This window comes from Fukomys damarensis, unplaced genomic scaffold (genome assembly GCF_012274545.1).
Source record: "Fukomys damarensis isolate Sample0158 unplaced genomic scaffold, DMR_v1.0_HiC HiC_scaffold_39, whole genome shotgun sequence".
NCBI classification, from domain to species: domain Eukaryota; kingdom Metazoa; phylum Chordata; class Mammalia; order Rodentia; family Bathyergidae; genus Fukomys; species Fukomys damarensis.
The window spans coordinates 109,142,363-109,166,223 of record NW_022900951.1 but is presented as its reverse complement, the minus strand read 5'-3'; the positions used below and the strand labels follow the sequence as shown (position 1 = coordinate 109,166,223).

General features: G+C 39.5%; 1 protein-coding gene across 1 annotated transcript in view; it reads left to right on the top strand.

Moving 5' to 3' along the window:
- Nucleotides 1-22,562, top strand: part of Usp26 (ubiquitin specific peptidase 26) — a 40,147-nt gene extending 17,585 nt beyond the window's left edge. The window contains exon 2 of the mRNA XM_010614313.1: nt 19,635-22,562. Within this exon, the coding sequence (XP_010612615.1) occupies nt 19,635-22,562 (2,928 nt within the window). The remainder of the gene's footprint in view (nt 1-19,634) is intronic.
- The last annotated feature ends 1,299 nt before the right edge of the window (nt 22,563-23,861 follow it).

Here is a 23,861-nt window from a genome sequence, read left to right as displayed (position 1 = left end):
TGTTAAGCGATTAAGGGACAATGAGTTAAAGGTAAGACTAAAGATAACAGCAATTAATAATAACTTCTATCTATTGTTTCTCTAAATGTCTTATGCCAAGGTTCTTTCAGCACAGTCCAAGTGAAAAAAAAATCACCAAAAGGCACTTTTGAATGACTTTAGATTAAGGATTCACCTGAGACACAGTTTTAACAATTTTATGCCATTTCAAATGCTACATTCCTGTCCAGGATCTCTGCTTCTGGGTTCTATTACTTCCTGACAAAGAGAAATCTTTGTTAGGCTCTTTCTAAGAATCTCTGGCTCTCAATTTTCAGAACATAAAATCATACAAGTCAAAAAGCACTAAGAGTGGGGGATACCAAGGGGTCGGTCCTCAGAGAGGAAGAAAAAGGTCCTAATGCAGTTGTTACCATGTCTTCTCTACTGGCAGCCAGGGCTTGTGGGAGAGAAGAGGTAGAGTGTGAGTGCTCAGATATTTGTGAAGAAGGCCCTACCCAAGTACATACAGTTTGAGAATACTTGAGTTACTCCTGCCAATTTGGTTGGATCATATCTGAAATGAGGCTATCAAATACTACCTTGTATTCAGTTTTGCTCTTCATGGACAAATGTCTTCAACAGACAGCTCGAAGAACCTGACAAAACCCCTGGTTTGCTTACAAGCTCTTGCGTTATTACTTCCATGTAAACAGAACAAATTTCATTGGAACAAAATAATGCACATAACCTCAAAGGACTTCACCTTTGCTGGGGACTGAATTGTGCACCCCTAGTTCATAATGTTGAAGCTTTAACCCCCTACATATTTAGAGATTGAACTTTTAGGGGCTAAATAAGGTTAAATGAAGTTGTTAGGTTGGGTTTCTAATCCTATAGGATTGGTGGACTTGAAAGAAGAGAAAGATCTGTCTTTTTCTAGCATTCTCTCTCCTCTTCCTTCTCCTGTCACCCCCTCCTCCCGGCATAAACACCAAAGAGTGTTCTTGGGAGTATACTAAAGAGGTCTCACCATAAACTACACCCCGCTTAGTCTTTCACTTTCCAGCCTCAGAAGCATGAAAAAAATACATTTTTGTTGTTTAAGCCACCAAGTCTGTGGTATCTGCTACCGCAGCCTGAGCGATAACTCCCTCTGTTTTTTCTCTAGCCACAGAGGATCAGTGTTGGAAATAGTGACAGTGTATTGCTTACATGTAAACACAGATAAAGAAATTCTGTGTGGAAGCTTGGAGTTTATAGTTGCTAAAAGGGTAATGTAGCTTGTCTTTTTGTGTTTTAATAGTAGTACGACATTCCACATAATAATTCACCTCAGTTGCTAATACTACTCTGGGCCTGCTGGTGGGAGTTTGCATTCCTTGCTTGTGATTTACATCGGCTGACATCTACTGTAATGACTTCCACTGCAAGGGCCATTGCTGTATCTGTGCTGTTCAGATTTGTTACTGGCAACCTTCTGAGAGCTGGGGTATCCCATTCAATCAGGAAACTGCTGCTGTGCATAATTAATTACATCCTTTTCTCCAAACCCACAGGTTGCCACACATTACTTCTCTAAAAACTAAGTGAAAGCAGTATTTTTCCCACACCCTCCTTTTCAGTAAGTGCAGACTTGACTGTGTGTACAATCAATCATTGAAATTTTAGGCTTTTAAAAAAATTACAAGTATTCATAAGCATGTCTCTGTTCAGAATTCCAAATGCATTCTTTTAAAGAAGTCATTAGTACCAGAGCTCCCTAACTAGCTACTGTACTTCAGGTCACTCTTTGAGGCTGGATTTCTAGCCACCTGCATGTTAGCGGCAGCTATCTCTGAGTGTCTTCTAGGACTATAACAGATGTTTTAGCTGATAAATAACACCTGTAATTTTAGAGTCAACATTGTAGTTCAGTGACGGTACCTAACAGCCAGTTATGCTGTCTACTAGGTTGAATTGATAACCATGTGCCATAATAGACTATAGGACTGGGATTTCAAGGGCAAGGTTTGCCCTGATTATTTGGGTTATATCATTATGCATTATTATGCCAAATAATTTATCCAAGTGGATGGTCTTTAATTTTCAAGTCACTCAGATTTTGAGTGAATGATAAATTAAGAGAATGAGGTTCATTATGGGCAGTGAAAAAAAAAAGTACACTAGAAGCTTGGAAAAGGACAGAATCTTAAAAACCAGCTAAGTCCGTAATGCATTCCAGTGTATTGTTAAGATGCTATTATTATGTTAAGAAGTTCTCTGCTTTCCTGTAAAGGTCTCTGAGAGTACTTTCCATTGGCCATTAAGGCAGAGCAAGGCAAACCAGACAGACAGCAATTGTGACTTGAATGCTCTGTGCTGTGAAACTATTATTTGAATCTATTTCAGTGTAGGTATAGAAAATGATGGTGCCTCAGTGATGTTTGCATCATTAAAATAGAGGAGGGAAATGTGGAGTGAGTGGAAAAGAGGAAGGTGACAAAAATTAATTGGAGCTGTGAGACCAGTGACACTCTCACCCGGTCAGCCACATCTGTAGTTAAAAAATTAAGTGCTATCTAGAGGACACTGAATGAGTCACTTCTTGAGAATCCCTGGAAGGTTGTTAACCTTTTGCCTGCATGTAGGATGCGTAGCTTCTGGAATTTGTATACTGGAAAGTGGAAATCGGGAAAGGGCAGACATTCTTTGATCTTACCCTGCAGAGTTTAGGTACTGAGATAACAAATATCCTCATTACCCAAACTCTCTTCTCCAGTGCAACACAGCTCTATGTGCTTTCTAATGTTTGTGCTGTTCTTATCTCTGGCATGTTCCCCTCCCCACCCTTTTCACCTAAGTAAAATGAAAAAGTTTAGTTTAGCTCACTACGGAGGAAGAGTAGAAGAGGAAGTTTGTATTTAGGAGACTTGAGTTCCAGCCGGGGTTCAAATGCCCAAGACCTCTCTGACGCAAATGTCCTTATCTGACAAACTTGGCTGTGAGACTAGGGAGTTTTCATATTCCAATAACACCAAGGATTCTTAGGTCCCTGCATTTACTAACCTCAGAGAAGTCCCTGCTCTGTAGCACAGTGGCATATGGAAACAGGTGGGATTTACTTAAATCTAAGAAACAGCATTGATCGGGCTCCTGAATTAGTAGATTAAAATTATTCTCTAGCCAGGCATGGTGGCACATGCCTATAACCCCTGAATTTAGAAGGCTGAAGCAGGAGAATTTCAAGTTCAAGACCAACCTGGGCTACATAATAAATTCAAGGCTAGGCAGGACTACATAGTGTTATACCCTGTCTCCCCACTTCTATCCTCCCCCAAACAAACCTATACTATTTATTTGAGGTATGAATCTGTTTTATAACAGCAGTGTGAAGTGTTAGACCTCTGCATATAAGTTCAAGCTATATCCATGGCTAATATCTTGATTTCTTAATATTACATCATGTCATCAGCTCCTTATAGAGGTCATATATTATGAACGGACTATTAAACATGATACATAAGTGGGGGTACTTTAAATAGAAGGTGTCAGAAACAAAAATTCAAAGTAGCTTACAAGGAAAAAAGGGAATTTATGGCATGCTACTAAGAAATCCTGGGGTAGCACTTGGTTTCCTGTTCTACTACTGTATGTTCTTTCTACATCACAACTGTTTTCTCTTGCTTTCTGACTCTTTGATTTTTCCTGGCATAGAAAGGCACAAGCAGACAGCTAGCTACCAGTGCCCCCTCTTTTATGTGTGTAGGACACACCTTTGGACTTGGGGGGTGGGAGTGGGGTCCCGATTGTCTTCACATGGCCTGGGTGCCCTCTTCTACCAATCTTGGAAAAGGGTTAAGGTTTCCCACAGTAAACAGCAGTGCTTTGATTGCATACAGACTGGTAAAATCAAGAGCAATCTGCTGTGTTCTGTTCCTAGACTACTTTGCACTCCATAGTCTCACTGAAACGCATTCCCCCTTATTTTCTTAGTACTCTGTAAACTTTAAATCACAAACACAATCATTTTCTTCCTAACTGAAAGTGACCAAAAGGCAATTAAGTTGATGTTTCCTGGGATATCTGTGGAGGGAGTTCTTTTCTGAATTACAAAATTAGTTACAGGAACAGTCTTTACCAGGAATAAAAGTCAAATTGTACTTTTTTCACCTTTTGGGTAGTCACAAACACATTTATTCTCTTCCCTGATTTTTTAAAGTGATTGAAGTGGTTCTGAAGCCTTCGAAACATCACGACCCACTGTGTTCAACAGTGACTCCTAATGTTCAACATATGTGGCACCTAATTCTACTTGTGATCTGAATGTCAAATGTCCACTCCCCACTCAGATGTGCTGCTGGAACTTTCTGAGTGTGGAAATGATTGTCTACTCAGGTCTCTCTTGAACTGAGTCCACTGTTACAGAAAGTTTTTTTCCTTCCATCTCTGGTACCACACATTGGACTCCCTGGATTGCACATTTTAGGGCCTCATACCATGAAACTCTGCATTCAAAGGGACATTACATTCTCTCACAAGGTGCTTCATGCCTTCCTGCTGCCTTACTCTTGTTGTTGCGGATCCCTCTTTCAGATATCTATTCTTTGCCATTCCGTCATTGCCTGTCAGAATCCCAACTACTACATACTGAAGCAAATGTGAATGTGAAATAGACTTAGAGTATCAGTCAGGAAACCATTCACTCTGAGTAACTCTAGTGACTTTACTAAGTATGAGTTTCTATTTCATGTAACAATCTAGGCTGTCACTTTATATATAAGGCCTTTTTTCAACATGAATAGGGAATTATTAAAATGAAGCATCATGTAGACATCATACTATAAAAACTAGTATACTATAAAAACCCCAAAATTTGCTGCATATAACCCCAACTACAAGATTTTTTTTTTTTGGTACTGGGGATCAAACTCGGGACCTTGCACATGTGAGGCAGGCGGCAGAACCACTGAGCTAAATCCCCGGCCTCTACAAGATCTTAATCAAACAAGAGTTTGTTTAATTGTCACACCACAGAAAATGTATATGTAGTGAATTTACTCCTTGCATAGTAGCTCTAGATCATTATAGAGGATGGATGCTCTTGTGATTATTTATTTTACTTTGCCGTCCTAAATCCTTGCACATGTGAGGCAGGCGGCAGAACCACTGAGCTAAATCCCCGGCCTCTACAAGATCTTAATCAAACAAGAGTTTGTTTAATTGTCACACCACAGAAAATGTATTGGTAGTGAATTTACTCCTTGCATAGTAGCTCTAGATCATTATAGAGGATGGATGCTCTTGTGATTATTTATTTTACTTTGCCGTCCTAAATTTGCTTTCCATGTCAACTAATCTGATGATGGCAAACCTTTTATTTTTTTTTAAATTGAGTTTATTGGTACAATCTAGGTATACAATACAGTTACGTTCATTACTGGGATCTTGTACCTTTACATGACAGGTCTTGGTTCTCATTTTTTTCCCATTATTCCTGCCCTCCCCTCACTCCCTCCTCCCCTCACCATTTACAAACACTTTATTTCCATATTTTAATTTTCTCATATTTTTTTCTTTCCCCTTATTCCCTTTCCCCCACCCTTACCACTTTCCCTACACCTTTAGCCCCTTTCTTCCTATTTCACACTCAATTATCCCATTAGGATTGGCAAACCTTTTAGAGCTTTAATTATAGCAGGTGATTGTGGCACTCATGCCATAGGTTTTCCACCATCGAATTAATCTAAAGTGACTTTTTTCTTCCACAATTTGGCCTTAAACCTTATGGCATTCCATATCCAGTGGTCTGGGCTTTCACCTACAAGTAATAAAACACAGCACCCATAGCTTATATAATTATGGCGGTTATTACAGTGGCTCAAGGATGTCTTCAGGGAGTCATGTTCTTAAGAAATCAGACTTTCCAATTCTGGTTGGATTTCATTTTCACACTTACCTCATGGATCTAGAAAGGCTTCCTTAGTCCCACTGTCCTCTTTATACTGTACTGGTCTCACCGTGCTTCATTTCCTTACTCTGGCTATCCTATATACATAGTCAACTGATGAAAAGGGAACAGTGAATTTCTAGTGGCAAAATGGGTCCTTCTAGATCTATGCTTTTTCAAGTAAACAAACTCCGTAGACTCTTGCTGCTATCTGTTGATGGTTGTATCACATGTGTTCCATAAACGGGGGGCTGGAAAGGGACAGGTTGTAGATAGGGTTTGGGTTACCCAAATGACAACATCTTCCACGTGGAAGATGGTAGACAGATTTTCCAGAACTTGTAAGGGGTGAAGTTATGCCTACAGTTGTCTTACATTACATGTCCTTATGTCCAATATGATAATTATTGGTCACTTGTATCTATTTAAATAAAGTTAAATAAATGAAAATTTCAGGTCCTCTGTCTCATTAGCCACATTCAGAGAGTTGTATTGAGTAGTGCTGTACTAAATGAGATAGGGTCGGGGTAGTTCTTGGGTCGGGGTAGTCTGCTACCACCAAAGCAGACTGCAGGCATTTTTGGTCTTCTAAAGTTCAGATCAATATTCTTTTAAGTAGATAATACCCTTTATATCCATTTCTGTTCTCTCAATACTATTATTTATTATTTTTTAAGAAGTTCTGTCTTTATTTTGTTGATCTTCTGTGCTCTAGTGTGTATGTTTGGCTAAAAATCCTGACAGTGGGTAATTGGTGTTTTTACCCACAGAACTGCTTAACATTGCAGTTCAGCAAGGACCTCGATGATGATAAATATGTCAGTTGAGAATAGGTAGAAATTGTGATAATTATGAGAAATTTCTTTTAGTTTTCCTGATAGCTAAAAAGCATTGCCTCTTAAACAATCCATATGATGCTTGGATTGGAGGCTGAGGCAAGAGGATCATAAATTTGAGGCCAGCTTGGGCAACTCAGCAAGATTCTATCTCAAAGTAAAATAATAATAAAAAGGTTGGAGATACAGGTCAGGGCTCCCTGAATTCAGTCTCTAGTACTACAAAACATACACACAAAACATAACAAAACAAACATGGTAAACTCACATACTTGAATTAAGTGAATGAGCAACAGCTAGAAGTGCAAAATGTTGCATATTCTCTAAAAAGCTTTAAAAATCTTCAGCCTGGAGAAGAACTAGAGCAGGAGAGAAATACAGAAAAATGCTGGTAAGAACAGTAAAGAGGAGAACAAGTGTTACTGCCTAGACTCTTATGTGCTATCAAGATACAAATGGAAACACCTGGTTTAAAATGCATGTAAGTAGCCTTAGCTGTTGAGAGGGACAGAAGATAAGTATCTCAGAGGAGTAAACAATGTACCCTCCTGTCTGGCCTTTATTTCTATCTAACTCCTTTGATGTAACGAAATAACTTTGATATTGAAAACTAAATATTTGCTGGCAACCCCCTCTAGCACATTAGTTACAGCATGTCCAGTATTGTTGATTATTGGTCTTTTTTCTTCATATTAAAGAAATCTAGCCCTACCTGTAACTCATTCAGGTTTGTTTTTGTTGGGGTACCGGGATTGAACTCAGGACCTCATACTTTCAAAGCAGGCGTGGTGCCGCTGAGCTAAATCCCTGGTCTTCTGTTCACTTTCTGCCCGTCTTTGTTCATGTTTTCCAAGCCCTCAATGGGAAAGTAAATGAACAGCATAAGCATCTAGAAGTTGACCCAAGACTATAGTTTTTCTAAGACATATACTTTATTTGTTTTCACATATTTAGAAGACATAAAGGGAAAACCTCAATGTGTGTCTTCGAAAAACACCGCACAGGAATTCAGTGGAGAAGCAAGGTTCAGGCTTTAGCTATGAAGATGTGTGTTTTGAAAGTATGTGTGCTATAATTTGAAAGAGTGAGCGGGAATTACCTTTGTGCCTTTGAGCAGATCATTCATACATTGGCTTATTTCTGTCACTTGGAATCATGGAGCATGGGAAAGTTTGTCTGTGGCACATGTTTCATGATTCTGTATGGGAACTATCCCTGCCTTAGTGTTTGGAAACTGTCAGATATGTCACCCTCAGCACACATGGAGAATTACTTTAGAAATTGTTGCAAACCGCTATAGTAGATAATGCCTGCTACAACTCACTGTCTCTTTCAATGAGGAAATTGCAAGTTTCCAAGGAAATTCTCGGGAATTCTGACCCTTGTCAGGAGGCACCAAGTGCATCAATATATTACTGATCAACTTGCTCTCATGAATCTATTTTCCTTTTTGTCTCTGTACCTATATGGTGAGTGGCGGCATGTCCATCAGAAGCTCTTCAGAGAAGCATATGTAGTGCAGGGAATTCCAAAGGTGTTTTGCTTATGAAGCAGAAACAAATAGACTCTAAAGAATTAAAGAAAGCAACTCTTCTACTATGGTGTTAGCTTTAAATTAGCACCCTCTATAGGATGTGTGGCTTCTATCAGATGTGTTGCCAAGTGTCCAGTCAAAATCATGAAAAAGTAAAACACTTAAAACAGAAATTATAAGAATAGTAAACTCTCTGGAATAAAAGTCAGTCCCCAAAGTAAGGACTTCTTTTTACAATTATCGCATGCCTACTAAACCAAATCCCATCATTTCACCTTAGGAATTAGTTGCTTTAACTTTTGTTGAAGAAGTATGTTAAATACTGTTGCTCCAAATGCCATCAGAAAGCTAGCTAAGTTTTTTGTTTACCACCTTAAGGGAAAACACTACCTTGGCATAGTCTGATAGTGTTTTGGAAGTAGAAGGGCAAGGCTAAAATATTGAGACTCTGAAGTCTTGTTTAATGGAGGGGAGGGACTTCATTAAAATGGGATTAAAATTATATATGGATTAGAATTGGTGAGCTGGGGGAGCCATGGATTTGGAAGTAAGATGTTCAAAGATCCTTAGGGTAAAAAGCTGATGTTTTGTATCTTGGTCTGTTTAGTCTGCTATAATAAAATAGCATAAACTTGAATGACATGTTAACAATAGGAGTTGATTTCTCATAAGCTGGGAATTCCAAGGTCAGGGTGCTGGCAGACTGTCTCATAAGGTTCCATATCTGGATTCATAGAGCAGTGCTTTCTCACTAATGTCTTCACGTAGTGAAGGATGCTTACCCTGATCTTGAGTGCTCTACTCTCCTGACCTAATCATCCTAATCATCACTTTGGAGATTATGATTTCAACATACAAATTTGCGTATTTGAGAAGAGACATGAGCATCCAGTCCATTGCATTTTCTATTGAAGAGTTGCTGGACTGGACTATGAAGCTATTTGTAACTTTTATCTTCCTGGGTGAGGGTCTCATAAAGTAGTAAAGTTATATTGATGAATATAATAGAATAATAGACTCATGTTAATGAACACAATAAACTGTATGGGGCGGATGGCTTTGGTTCTTTTGACTTGTGTATTGGAAAAATCCGTGGGCCTTGCTGCTCTCCAGATATTTATACATTTTCAATTTTAGGTTGGGAGAATCGTTCACATTCATGGAAGAGATAACATCTGTTCTAGACCTCAATTATTGACTATAAGTTTTAGACTTGGAGGTAGTGTCTGTTTCCCTCTCCTTTCCCTCTGTCTCCCATTCTACCTCCCTCTCTCACTCTCCTTCTCTTTCTCACGCGCACACACGCACACACACACACACACTTTTTATTTTTATTTTATTTATCATTTATTTATTTTTTTTTTTGGTACCGGGGATTGAACTCAGGTCCTTGCTCTTGCAAGGCAGGCCCCCGAACCACTGAGCTAAATCCCCGGCCCAGCACACGCTTTTTAAGTGGCAGCATATAGGAAAGAAATGTAGCATGCATGTAAAAATGTGGCACCACTTAAGTAGGGAGACGAATGAGAATCATTTTTGAGGGTTTACAGGTACGATTTAGATTTTGGGAATTCAATATTAAGAATATTTCAGGACAAGTTAAATCAACAAATGAAGGCAACTTGGCATTTTTCCTGTTCATGGGATTGATCCTTTAGATAAGACAGATTTGAGGCCAGGGATTTAGCTCAGTGGCACTTCACCTGCCTGGCAAGCGAAAGGTCCTGAGTTTGATTCCCAGTACCAAAAAAAAGGAAAGATTGGTATTTTGAGGAGCCTTATTCCAGCATTTGAGGCATTTAATACATTTTCAAGTAAAATTCTTTCCTAGCTCTTAACTATTATATTAATCCTTAATTAAGCTGAAGAAGTACTGAAGAAGTGCACCTCTCTTTAGTTTGGAAAGGAAGATGCTGTAGCTCCCCCTTGTGTCGTGTCAGGTCAAAAACACCTCGGATCCATCAGTATCCTAAAAGTGGAATCTATTCCAACAGTACCTTAAAAGTATAGTATCTCCCCCAGGCTTTCTTGGGACAAGGGCATGGCTATAAAGTTAAGAAACGGGATCCTTGTAGGACCATCTCATAATTTTCTAGTCAGATCTCTATCATGTTCTGCTTGTTGAAAAATGAATTCATCCACCACTCAGTAATTGGAACAAGACTTTGTCCTCTCCGAAGTTGTACCAGTGGTCATGGTTGTTCTCAGAAAGACTTTGACCCAGTAGTGATTGGTGTAATAATCCATGGCAAGAAGTAACTCTGATTATCATAGGCTATCTTCTGGTGATTTATTTTCCTTCTGCAGAATTTCCAACATACTAATTTTAAGGAAGAGTATAAGGATAGTAGATGATGGCTGGGCACAAATAATGCAATTTAACCTGGAATTCCCTTTCAAAGATGTAGAACCCGATGTTTTTAGCATAAATGCATAGTTAAAATTCATCCATATTTCACCATCTGTTTACTTGTTGAACTTAAAGGTATCATTTTTTATGGAGTGTTAGTCCTGGTTTGTAAGTCTGGCTTTGGACTCTGACGAGGAGTGAGCCCTCATTCTACCTCAGTTGTATGGTAGAGCTCTTTGGTCAGGTGTCAAGACTGAAAGGAAAGATGCTACCAAAAAAGTCGTGTTAGTTATCAAGAACTAAGGATGAGAGAGCACAGGACAGCAGGATCAGGCCCTGAAGTTCAGCTGAGCAGAGAACATTGTAATTGGATGTCAGATACAAATATGGTTGAGGGTTACTTTGGGCCTAATTAGGTAAGACTGTTCATACAATGGGAAAAAAGCTATATGCTTTTGAGCAGAGGTAGCTGGGGAATCTTCTAGCAGTGGTAACTTAGCTTTTCTTGATCTATAGCAGATTTCTTAAGCTTTGTACAACCTTGACCTTTTGTTTCATAATAAATTTTAGAGCTAGTGAATCCCCATATTAGGGTAGTTCTTAAGGTTTTCTAATTTAATACTTTCTCAAAATCCTCATCTTCCTTCAGGTGCCTCCTCCAGCATGATTACTTTCCTAATTGCCTCCACCACCCCTATCAAACTCTTCCCTAGAAATGTGCAAGCATTTGTCATCTGAATTAGTTTGTTGACCCCTGACTAACTGTTCAGCAGACTTACTGGCTTCCTTGGCATCATTTCAATACTCCAGATCAATGAGGGGATCCGAACAAAGGCCATCTCTTGTTCCTCTTCCAGCTCCAGTATTCTTTTTATGCTTCATGTTGCCTTCCTGTCAGACTTGGTCCCAGGCCTCCCTTCTTACCTTGGGAGTACAGTGTACAGTTCTAGTCACTCCCATGCCTAAAGAATAAGAATCCACAGCAGCGATAGACACTGCTACTTTGTGCATAAAGACAGTTGATAATCCTGTCCTAAATAGGGTGGAAGCAGCTGTTGGTTACCAAGGAAATGGCAGTTTGTTTTCTTGACAAAGTTAAATACATAGTGAGTTTCTTCAACTGATACTTCCGAACTGAAATCATTTGATGCTTTCTGTTCTGCTGTGATTCCTCCCCGACCTTAGGACAGAATTGTTTTCCTTCTTGCTGTGGTTCGTTTCTACTATTTACCCGCGGATCCATAACTGTAGATATTTTTGTCTAAATTGTGCAGAATTGGAATGTCTCATATGGACAAGGGAAGGAAAAGAAATGAGGAAAAGCCTAAAAAAGGCAAGTTGATTCTCAGGCTAGATTCCCTGAGACAGAAGAGAAGAAGCATTGACTACATTAATTTGTGTAGGCAAAGAAAATAGGAAAAAGCCTTTTTATTTAGCATTGTGTGCATTTGAGGGTTCTTCATTCTCCCAAAGCTAGTTCTCCATGGGGCATATCACTGAATTGAGAACTTCCTTTTCTTAGGACCAATATCCAGTAGTATTTTCTGATAAGCTGGGTTCTCCAGCTTCTGGAATTTCCTATTCTTCAGTATATCCAAAGAGCTTCTTTCTTGGAAGGTCACCTGTTTCTGATAGATGCTGACTTTGGGATGAGTTTCTTTTGTTTTTCATTTTCTTTTGTTTTTTGAGACAGGATCTTGCTATGCAGTTCAGGCCGACATTAACTCACTGCCTACCCAAGCTGGCCTCAAACTCCCAGTGATCCTGCCTGAACCTACTGATTACTGGGGTTACAGGTGTGCACCACCATTCCCGGCTTTTTTTCCCCTTTGGGGGTTGCATTTCTTCATAAGGTTGTAGTCCAGTTATACTCTGTTTAGTAAGTAGAATCTTGTACAACTTCCCCTCTAGAGCGTGGAGAACTTGCTTTCACTATTGTCTCTTCTTGCCCTGTCATAGGAGCAACTTCATTCAGTACTGTGAACTTAGTTTCTGTCAAGCACCAGTTTCCTTACTCCTCCAACTCGAGGGTAAACATCTCCTTTTTCCCATGGCTCTTACATTTGTTGTAATGAATTTGACCTACACATTTGGGTTGTTCAACAGGTATCCATCGATGACATGAGTCTCACAATTTCTGGAAGCCACCCCTCCCCAACATACTTATGGCATGAGCATGTGGATGAGAGATATGGCACAGTGCTCCCTATTATTCATTTCCTTCTAATAATCTTTGACAAGTGTATTTTTCATGTGTGTAGTAGTTCTTGTGTAATGTGATGCCTGTTACTTTTATTGCACCTTTGCCAATATGACAAGATAAGGGGAAGTTGGAAGTCTCATTTTATAGGTGTTTTAAAAGATGCTAATTGTTTGTAAACAGATTCACAGGTTTGCAATTATATGTACAGGACAAAACCTTAGAAGAATTGCTTCACTGAAGTACATACGCATTTTAAATGCGATGATGGATACTGGTCTTCATCTGTTTAGTCGTCTTTCTTAGTTGACGTGCCCATCATGTCATAGTTAGCTTGATGTCCCAGTGACAGTGCCAGTCAATTAATTTCATCCCTTTCTGCCTTTCCAGCTCTTTTCTTAGAGTTCTGGATACCGTTTTCTTCAGGAAAATCTAAATTCATCATTTATAACTCTTACAGGATTCCTGGCTGTCCAACTTTATGATTTCTTTAGGCAAAGGAAGATTTCACTCTGCACACAACGTTGTGTTTGGGATATATGGAATAGCAGTACAAGGGAGCAGGAGTGAAAGTGACAAGCTTAGAAAAAGTGAATGTTTTCTGAATACTGAGGCAAGAGAAATCAGACCTGGCACTCACCTGAATGAAGTGAGATTTGGACAGGTCTTCAAAGAAAGGCTGGAACTAAGACAAGTGTTGGGGAACTCTTAAGGAATTCCAAGCGGAGAGGAAATACTGCAGGAAGCTGAGATGGCAGGAAACATATGGACTCCCAGTAGCACTAGCTGAATTTTACTTTCCTTCATGAATACATTTCCCGTTGTACTTCTGCCTTCATGTTTGTCCTAAAACCTGTCCGCTGTCAGGAGTATATTACTGATTCTTGTTTGGGTCTGGTCCGTAGTTAGTGTCCGTAGTTTACTAAAATCCAATAAATATTTTGGTTAGTAAGTGAATGAACAAATGAATGCAGTAGCTAGCAAAAAGTATTGCCAATACTAGAAAGGGTTGCAATAGAAGAAAAGGAATTAGTGTTGAGAAAGCTGGATTTATCATTATTTCAGTGTAATAAGTAAACATTTTCTCATGAAAGAATACTTTTCTTAGTGAAATCATATTTACCTTCTGGAAAATTACCCCTTCTATTTTCTTAATCAGCTCTGTCTCATTAATACCACTAGCATAATCATTTTTAAAAGAATTTTAAAAATGCTGTGCCAAGTCTGTCTTTCAGAAAGGGTTCAAAGCTTGAATAGCTCATGGGAACAATTTGCTAGTCAGGGAATTCTTCCTATTTTGGTCAGGGCCTCCTATGGAGAGATTTATGTGCAGTGTATGTCAAAAGGCAAAATAATGGCATTTCTCTGCTATACAATGACTCGGACGTTTGCTGAGTGCAGAAATGCACCTTTAAACTAGAGAAAGAAAAAGGAGAGTCTGCCCTGATCCAATCATTTTGAAAAGCCCTGCACACTGAAGCTGGGACCAAACATAATGACAGGATTTAATTGCTAATGCTCTAGAGGCAGTGCGCCTCTTGATGTGTTGACCTTTAACCCAAACTTGGGAGGGTGAAAAAAGGGAGGGGATGGTTTCCTCTCCCCTTCCGCCTGCCCCCACCTCCTCACCCACTGCATCTGATCATGCCTGTCCCTTACCCGGTCCATATACGTCTAACATTCAACTCCCCACCCCACCCCGTTTCTATTATTTACTTCCAGCTTGGGAGCCAGGGTAAGAATGAATAGAAAAATAGAATGGAAGATGGGAGGAGAATAGAAGAAGGAAGTCTGCAAGAAATTGACAGCTGCTTAGAAGCAGGGGGCAGAATTACAGCTACTGAAGTGAGAGGCTGAGCTCCAGGTCCCCTGATGCTTCTACACCACCCCCTAAACATTTCATGAAGCTTTTCTCACGTGTTTCTGTCCTCTGTCCCCATTTCGTCCTTTCTAGCTCCATATTTATAATCATTCCCTTCTTTATCTCCCCAGCTCCCAATTTCTTCATACTTGGCTACTTACGAGTGGCAAAATCTTCAGCAAATTAAATTCAAAACTTGCCTATTGCACACCTGCACCATGGCAACTGGGCAGCTGAATGTAGCTGCAGAGAAACAAAATGTGCTGATTGGTCTCCCCATAAAATCATGACCATGAATCTAACTAACTCAGCCCTTAGTGCTTGATGCGACTCAGCAAGGTTACTAGTCAATTCATTCTCCCGCTCTTTCACAAAACTTTCTCATCTTCTTTCCCTTAAAATATCTTCACTGTTCTTCAGACACACTGGCCTGATTCCTGTCTTAGCACGTCAAGCACAATCCTACCTGAAGGCCCTTTGTTTCTTCTTCTTCCTCCCTGGAACCCCCTACATCTAAATATTAGCTTCCTCACTTCATTCATGGTCCTGCTATAATGTCATTCCTAAGACCTCCCATCACCCCTGGTGTTCCAACTATTTTAATTCTTTCCTTAGCAGTTTTCTCCATATCATATCTAGTTTAGATATCTACATTTTTCATCCCCTTGCTAGAATGAAAGTCACCACAGCCTGGATTTTGTTTCCTTTTATTCTTTTTTTTTTTTTTTTTTTTTTTTTTTGTTGTGGTACCGGGGATCGAACTTGGGTCCTTGTGGTTGTGAGGCAGGCGGTGGAACCACTGAGCTAAATCCCCAGCCCTGTTTCTTTTTATTCTGTACATACAGTTTGATATACAGTGCTTTCAAGTATTCAGTACTTAGGTATTTAATGAATGAACGCTTGCTGGCTTTTGAGAAGGCATGTTTCCGTTTACCAAACCTTGAATATTTACCTAGCGATCCTTATGTACATTTTGTGTGTGACGGTGGCTAAGATGTGGTCCGCATCATTCAGTTGTTGGAGAAAACTGTTGGATGGAGAAAGTCTTGCTTTTATTTGGACTGACTTGGGAAAGCCAGTGTGCTAAGTATATTGTACCTAGAATCACAAGTCTCATAAGATGGAGTTCTGACAGGAAGCTTTGACGATTACTTTTCAGTTCACTCGATGGGACCCAGAGTGCAATTAACCTGCCCAAAGTTCACTAATATATATAGATCTTAAGGTAATTGTAAATTGAAGATGTTTTGTTTTTCAAGACTCTTGCCCAGGACTATTAGAGAGGGACAGAAGTTAGTTCAGAAGTTTTTTTTGTTTTGGTACCCAAGATTGAACTCAGGACCTTGTGCTTTCGAGGCAGGCCATGGCACCACTGAGTTAAATCCCTGGCCGGGGGACAGAAGTTACTATAACACTCTGGTAATTGCCTGACCTTCTTTTACCATGTACTACATACATGGGCCAGCGCATCACCTTGTGAGGAGCATTTCCTCATTCTCTCCAGTGAGGCTTGCTAAGGTAACTAAACAGGATTGCGTATTTACTTGTGATGCAGAATGTGATGGCTTAGTCTTAAGTCATTTAAGTACAATTAATATTCATATCATTTGTGTTCCTAAGAGAGCTGGTTGAGTAGAGTTCAGTAAATCATGGTATGTCATAGAAAGAAGGTGCTCAGCAACAAATATCTCAGTGACCTGACCAGGTAGACCAATGCAGAGTGAATTAGTAAGTTGACAACAATGCAAGCAATTCTTGCAGTTAGGTTTTAACCATATGGCCAGCTTCTTGGGATGTGCTTCTGAATCTGAGAGAAGTAGTTTGTATGTGTGTGAGTGTGTGTGTGTGTGAGTGTGTGTGTGGTCCTGGGGATCAAACTCAGGCCTTTGCACTTGCAAGGTAGGTGTGGTGTCCCTGAGCTAAATCCCCTGCCCCTGGACAGAAGTAGTTCTGAGAGTGTCTGGCTATGTTTTCAGATCAGCAGCTACCTAGGCCCAGTGTATTGCACTAGTAGTGATAAATCATATCTAATTCATGGAGGTTGTAGGACTAAGAAGAGAAAACCAAGTTGGCTATAAGAACTTTTGAATATAATTATTACATTTTACTTTTGAATATAATTGTCATGTTTTAAGTCTCACTTACGAGTGTAAAGGGAGCAGGAATGTTGCTGTACCAAAGTGAACATGAACCTTCACACAGTGGTCACGTAGTGGCTTTTCAGTAGAGTCTTGGAGAACTAGTACATGCTAGCTTAAAATCTTCCACAAATGACCAAGGGATACTTTTAAAGCCTTGAGTGACCAGAAGGGGATTTAAGCTTAGGATATGCTAAGGAACTGGGCAGTGGTCAGACTGCTCAGCTGCACATCAGCAAGATGTTTCTTTTTTCTTTTTGTATTTTATGGTATAGTTGCAATATTTCTTTTTTCATCTCTGATTTTCTTTTTTAAAAATTAATTTTATTGGTACATTTAAGGTATACAATATAATGACATTCATCATTGGAAGTTTCTGCGTTTACATAATCCACGTTGGCTCTTATTTTTTCCCCATCCCCCTTCCCTCCCTTCAATCCCTCCCTCCCTCCCTATCTGCAAAGACTTTGTTTCCATTATTTTTCATGAAGGGAATGGAATTAATATGAGCAAGATGTTTCTTAATGTTCACTTTGCATGCTCATTGGGCTCTAAAAGTCTCCTTGATTCTGGAGAGAAATGTAAGTAGGTCAGACTATGAGGAAGGAATGACGGAATGCAGTCATTATTCTCTAAACACTTGCGTCTTAACTGTGTTTCTGAAGGCAGAGGAAATGTCAGAAGGATCTTACTATTTCGGTATCACAATTAGAGACAACAATTTTGATAAACACAGATGAGCTGGGGTTTCCAATTTTCTGAATGCAGATTTGAAGTTGGGTTGCAGGTTCTCTCAAGGAATTTAAACTATTAAAAAAGGAACAATTAAGACTTTGTTTTTGTGGAGAGAAAATAGTTTGAATCCTTACTTAGCATGTACAGTAGAGCAGTGAACTATAATCCAGAAAAGTTAAATTTGCTGTTGTGTTTGAATTTTTTATGGCCCCATTTCCACCGTGATAAATACATGTTCTCTCATTTGGATGAATATGCACTTTTCTACATGGTTGGGTGCAATCCCTACTTTATTGAACACAGATTGAAAGACTTATATATACTTTATAAAGCAAAAATGTCATTAATTTGTGCTCTACCAGTGTGGAGTTTTTGGTCATTTGAACATGGATTGAGCACTAGTTTCCTTTTGTATTACCCATAGAGGCAGAGTTTGCTTATCAAGTTAATACCTTAGACAAGATTCAGAAAGAATATTTAAGTAGTAGGAAATACAACTTCCATATAATTTCTCACACAAACATCTGTGGTGCAAATTGCTTTCATGAACTCCGATTGGCCTCAGTTATTCAGAAATTTCTAGTTTTCAGTGATTACGTATAACTGATCCTCCCCACCAAAGCTTTTGTATAAATTGTATTTGTTTATTTTTGTTTTGGCACTGGAGGTTGAACCTAGGGCCTCACATATGCCAAGCACATGATCCACCACTAAGCTGGACTCCATACCTCACTGTTGGGTTTGATTACCGGAATCTCAGTGGACCCAGTAGCCAGAGACAATGGCAGAAAACTGCGTAGCTTGCTTTCTGATTGGCAAGAAGTTGTTTTCTTAAACTTTTGTCAACGACCGATAAAATGCATAGAGATTCCTTGGTGCAAAGTGGAAAAAAGGGGAAAGGGGAAATGAGAGGGGTAGGGGGAAAGAAAAGAAGGGAATGGAATTAATATGAGAATGAAGAAAATGGAAACAAAGTCTTTGTAGATAGGGAGGGAGGGGTTGAAGCGAGGGCAGGGGAATGAGGAAAAAATAAGAACCAAGATGGATTATGTAAAGATGCAAATTTCCAATGATGAATGTCATTATGTTGTATACTTTAAATGTACCAATAAAAGTAATTTTTAAAAGAACGCTAACATGGATTTGCAAGTAATTAGATTGATTTACTTTGAATAGCTCATGTATAAAGTCTTCTAGTCATAGAAGGAATGTTCATATGTTACTGCATTAGGTTCATATTATACTTTTCCTTTCTTATTCATTTCCTGTGGTTCCTTGTAAGGCCATTCTGTGACAGGAAGGTCACATTGTATATGTATACACTTGACACACTGTTGAGTATGCTTTTCAGCTATGTATTGAAAGTCTTCTAAGTGTTTAATGATTTTAATTGAAGTAGGGAATGGATTATGTAGATGCAAATTTCCAATGATGAATGTCATTATGTTGTATACTTTAAATGTACCAATAAAAGTAATTTTTAAAAGAACGCTAACATGGATTTGCAAGTAATTAGATTGATTTACTTTGAATAGCTCATGTATAAAGTCTTCTAGTCATAGAAGGAATGTTCATATGTTACTGCATTAGGTTCATATTATACTTTTCCTTTCTTATTCATTTCCTGTGGTTCCTTGTAAGGCCATTCTGTGACAGGAAGGTCACATTGTATATGTATACACTTGACACACTGTTGAGTATGCTTTTCAGCTATGTATTGAAAGTCTTCTAAGTGTTTAATGATTTTAATTGAAGTAGGGAAGTTAATCAGAATGGAACTAAATATTGTGATGGAAAGGAGATTTAATGTATAGGAATAGAGTTTGAGTTTTATCCAAGTATTTTTCTATGAGGTTAAAGAACTTGATTTTTTTCATAGTAATCTTGCCTTGATTATCAATACTCTGCCTTTATACAATTGTGGATGGTTCTAAAAGGCAGTGGTTTAGTCTATAAGGGGAATAGAAGCTAGATGTCCAGAATTTGAAGAAAGTTTTACTATAAAACCAGTAGTACCTGTAGGATCATTTTGTATAGAGAACTAACGAACAATTTCTTTGGTGTTGTCTTAGGTGAATTTTGGAAACAAATTGAAGCTACAAGATTGTCTGCATTTCCAGCATACGTGCATTTGTAAAGAAAGAATGAGTTCCATAATGGTACATGGCTATGCTCAGATATGGAACAAGAGGACAGGGATGTCCCAGCCACAAGAAGTATTCATTGAAACAGTGCAGGGAAGGAAGTACTTTAAACTGCTGATCTACTTGAAGACTGGAAGAGTCAGAACTTTAAAGCTAAATAATAACATTAAACATGTGGCCCTTCAACCCTATGGAGTAAACCTCAGTAGCATACATGTGACTTTCCAAAATGATGGCTTCTTGTTTGTTGAAAAATTATCCTCCACAGATGCTGAACACCTGAAGGCATTCCTGGACAGGGTCCATCAAAGCAGTTCTGAACCACACATGAGCTCTGATAAGGGAGGGGTTGCGTCTACCTCCACGGGAACACAGACCAGTGAAATTTTATTGCCCAAAGATTCTGAGACATCAGGTGAGGGATGCTCAGGGACAGACAAAGAACAGGAAACATCTGTTCATCAGAAGAAATCTTTGCTTACATCCAAATCATCAAGACTTACTGATGAAGATTCAGAAAATCGATACAGGAAGAAGAAAAAAATGTCACCCTCTGATCCAGAGGTGAATGAAAATGAGAAATCCCTGACAAAAAAAAATATAAGAGAGAAATCCAAGGCAAATCCCTTGAAGTATAAAAGCTACAGTTGGAAGAAGGAAATAAAGGCAGAAGAGTTTAAAAACAGTAAAAAGCTGGCATCTTTATTAGTGGCCAGCTATTTTAAGAAGACTTACGTAGATGGTACCACCCTCCAGTTTCTCACTGAGAACACACTTGAACAGTTTTTGCTGGCAATAAAGCGTAGTGAGCGTGGCACAGAGTCGGAGTTGTCCCGTAGATTTTACCACTCGGCAGTATGGCAAGGTCTCCCCAATTTGGGAAACACCTGTTACATTAATGCAGTTTTACAGTCTCTGTGTTCAATTCCATTTTTTGCTAACGATGTACTCAATCTGGGTTTCCCATGGGGAGGAATTTCCCATAATTTATTTTGCCTGTGTGTGGCTCTGCTGCTTACTATGAAAGATGTTTTTAACGTGAAAATCAAGGAGAAGTTACTTGTGGTGATTAAAAGAGCCATTTCAGTAATTTCAGAGATGTTCCCTGAAGAGAGTCAGAATGATGCACATGAATTTTTAAGCTTCTGCTTACAACAGATGAAGGAGACCTTACAGAAATCAAATGTAGTTTTGGATTCTGAAAATGAATTTCAGGAAGAAAATTCATCTCAGCAGGCTTTTGCTGGTGTTTCCGCTGCCAGAGGGGCTGATTGTCCTGTCGTGACTAATTTCGAGTGTGAGTTGCTGCGCTCTATTTTTTGTAAAGCTTGTGGACAGGCTATTTACAAAATAGAACCGAGTATTTATCTCTCCATCAACCTTCCGCAAGGAATGAGAGCACGTCCTTTGTCTATTCAGTCTACTTTTGATCATTTCTTCGCAGCAGAAGAGCTTGAGTATAGGTGTGAGAACTGTGCGTACAAGAAATCTGTTGTTGTACACAGTTTCAGCAGGCTTCCTAGGGTTCTTATTATTCACCTGAAACGCTATCGCTTTGATAAGTTTTTCCAGCTAAGTAAGGATGATCAGGCAGTTATTGTTTCTAAATACTTAGATTTGTCTTCTCATTGCAAGGAGGACACCGAGCCACCTGTTCCCCTTCGCAAGGATGCACACATTAGAGACTTACGATTACTAAAAGCTTTTCAAAAGCTAAGTTTGAAAATCATTTTATCATTATCTTCAGTGAAAAAGTCCAAATCTAAATATAAGTCTAAGTCCAAGTATCGCATAGCAAGACGGGTTAAATCAGTCAAGAAGCCTGAACCACAAAAATCCCAGCAGTTTCTTAAAGGGAAAAGAAGAGTATGCGTGCAGGAAAACCCAAGAAAAGTTCATAAAGCGGATACAAGAGAGTCAGAATCGGCATGCTTTAGAGATGGGGCATCAATTGGAACAAAGCAATTAGCCACCTCAGTGATGAATCTGGAAGACACTTCCCTTCCACTGTTCTACAGAAATGCAGATAAACCCTCTGGAAGACCAGACACATGTCTTACAGAAGCTCAATTGCCAGGAGTGCCTGAAGATCCAAAACTAAGGAAATCTAAGAAAAAAAATACATTTGCAGAATCCGATTTTGATAGCTTCAGTGAGACAACTGAAGAGTTTTCCAAAAATAAGAGAGCCAGAATTCCAGAAAGATCCCAGGAAGTGGCTGAACAAAGTGAGCACTGTGATAGACTGGAAGTTCATGAAGAAGCCCCTCAGCAGATACTTCATGAAGGCCTTCCAAAGCCAGATGCCCAGGAGCACAGCCTGAACCTTAGAGGATGTACAGAATTAAGTCCCCAGAAGGCTAACCCTGGAAACAAAGATATTTTAGGTAAGAAGACAGAGTCAGAAACCCAGGAACCAGGAAAAAAGGCTAATGAGAAAAATCCTTATACCTATAGGCTCATTGGTATTATCAGCCATATTGGAAATACCCCTGATTCAGGACACTATATCAGCGATGCCTACAACTTTAAGAAGCAGGTCTGGTCGACTTACAATGATTTACTGGTATCACGTATCTCAGAGTCCCTGGTGCAGAAATACAGGCTTTGTACAGGGTACATCTTCTTTTACATGCATAATGAGATCTTTGAAGAGCTGCTGCAAAAGTTCAAGACCACCCAGTCCCCATCCCAGTTCCCATCCCAGTCCCCATCCCCACCCCCACCCCCGTCTCAGTCTCCGGCCCGGTCTCAGTCTCTGTCTCTGTCTCCGTCTAAGAAGTCTCAGTCTAAGACCCCCCCCCCCCCCGTCTCAGTCTCCGGCCCGGTCTCAGTCTCTGTCTCTGTCTCCGTCTAAGAAGTCTCAGTCTAAGTCTCGCAGCCCCAAGGCAAGGAAGACTTAGGAGAAACAGACACCTCCATGCTCAGGTCTCTCTCATTGTCTCATTCACTACCACTTCGTCCATGGAAAGAGAACTCCAAACTCTCGTCGGAGGTTACACTAAGACCAAAGATCAAGCAAACTCTCTTGGGGAAAAATACCGCCTTTCTAACCCTGACATCCATTTCAATCCCCCAGTGCTGGCTGATGAACATTCTTCTCTCCCCCAAGGCAGATGTGCTTTTCTTGTTCCATGGCAGTGCTTTGAAAAGTGTGCCCTTCATCATCGGCATCAGAAGCGTGGGAGACCTAATTAGAAATGCAGCACTTTGAGTTCCACCACAGACCTACTGATCCAGAAACTTAAGGCAGAGAGCAGCAAGAGCAGTGATCTGATGGAGATTCTGGTGCTTCATAGAGTGTAATGACTACTATAATTTGTAGAGCTTCTTGATATATTTTGCTGTTACACATTTGAGTTTCTTGTTTTATAAAAGGTTTTGACTGCATTTTTTTGTTTCTCGTTTTCGGATATGCCTTTCCTTTCCTTTGTGATCTTACTAAAAAGAAACCCAGAGAAATCACACTCCTGCGGATCATACCCAGTGATTTGGTGGAAAAATAGTTACCGGGATCCTGGCCAAAACAACGTTGAAGGAGTCTATAACTTTTGAATCTTATTGTTATTTAAATGATACTGAAAACCGCAGTCAAGTTTTCATATTGCCTGGTGTACCTAACCCTCCCTTCTCTTTCTCAATATTCAGACGGACGTATCCACAGACTTGGAACTTAAAGGGGGGAAAGTTGATTTGCCCACTTTTCCTGTGTGTGCTAGCAAGCTGTTGGCCCTTGGTGACGAGAGCCCACTTCGCCATTTTGGTCTACTCAGAGGGATGCTTGCATTGCCTAAAAGGAACTTTGTTTACTTGGACTTACGTGTAAAACCTTGAACAGTCTTCTGCATTCAGTGTTACAAGACTAATTTCAGATTTTTTTTACACCTTTGTGCCTTATAGCATGTTAGCTTTGTTCTTTCAATAAGTAAACTGTGTGCTTAAAAGTGGACTTTTAGGATTTAAAAGTTTTACTTGTTACTGTTGATAACAGCATGACAAACTCTGTATGGAAATGACCTGTTTGTGAGGAAAGCCACGATTTTCATTGTGGTTCTATTCTGTAAGCACTCTATGTAATCCAGGGGTTTAATAATTCTGATACCAGTTCAGGGATTTAGCTCAGTGGTGCCACCACCTGAGTTGAAAGCACAAGGTT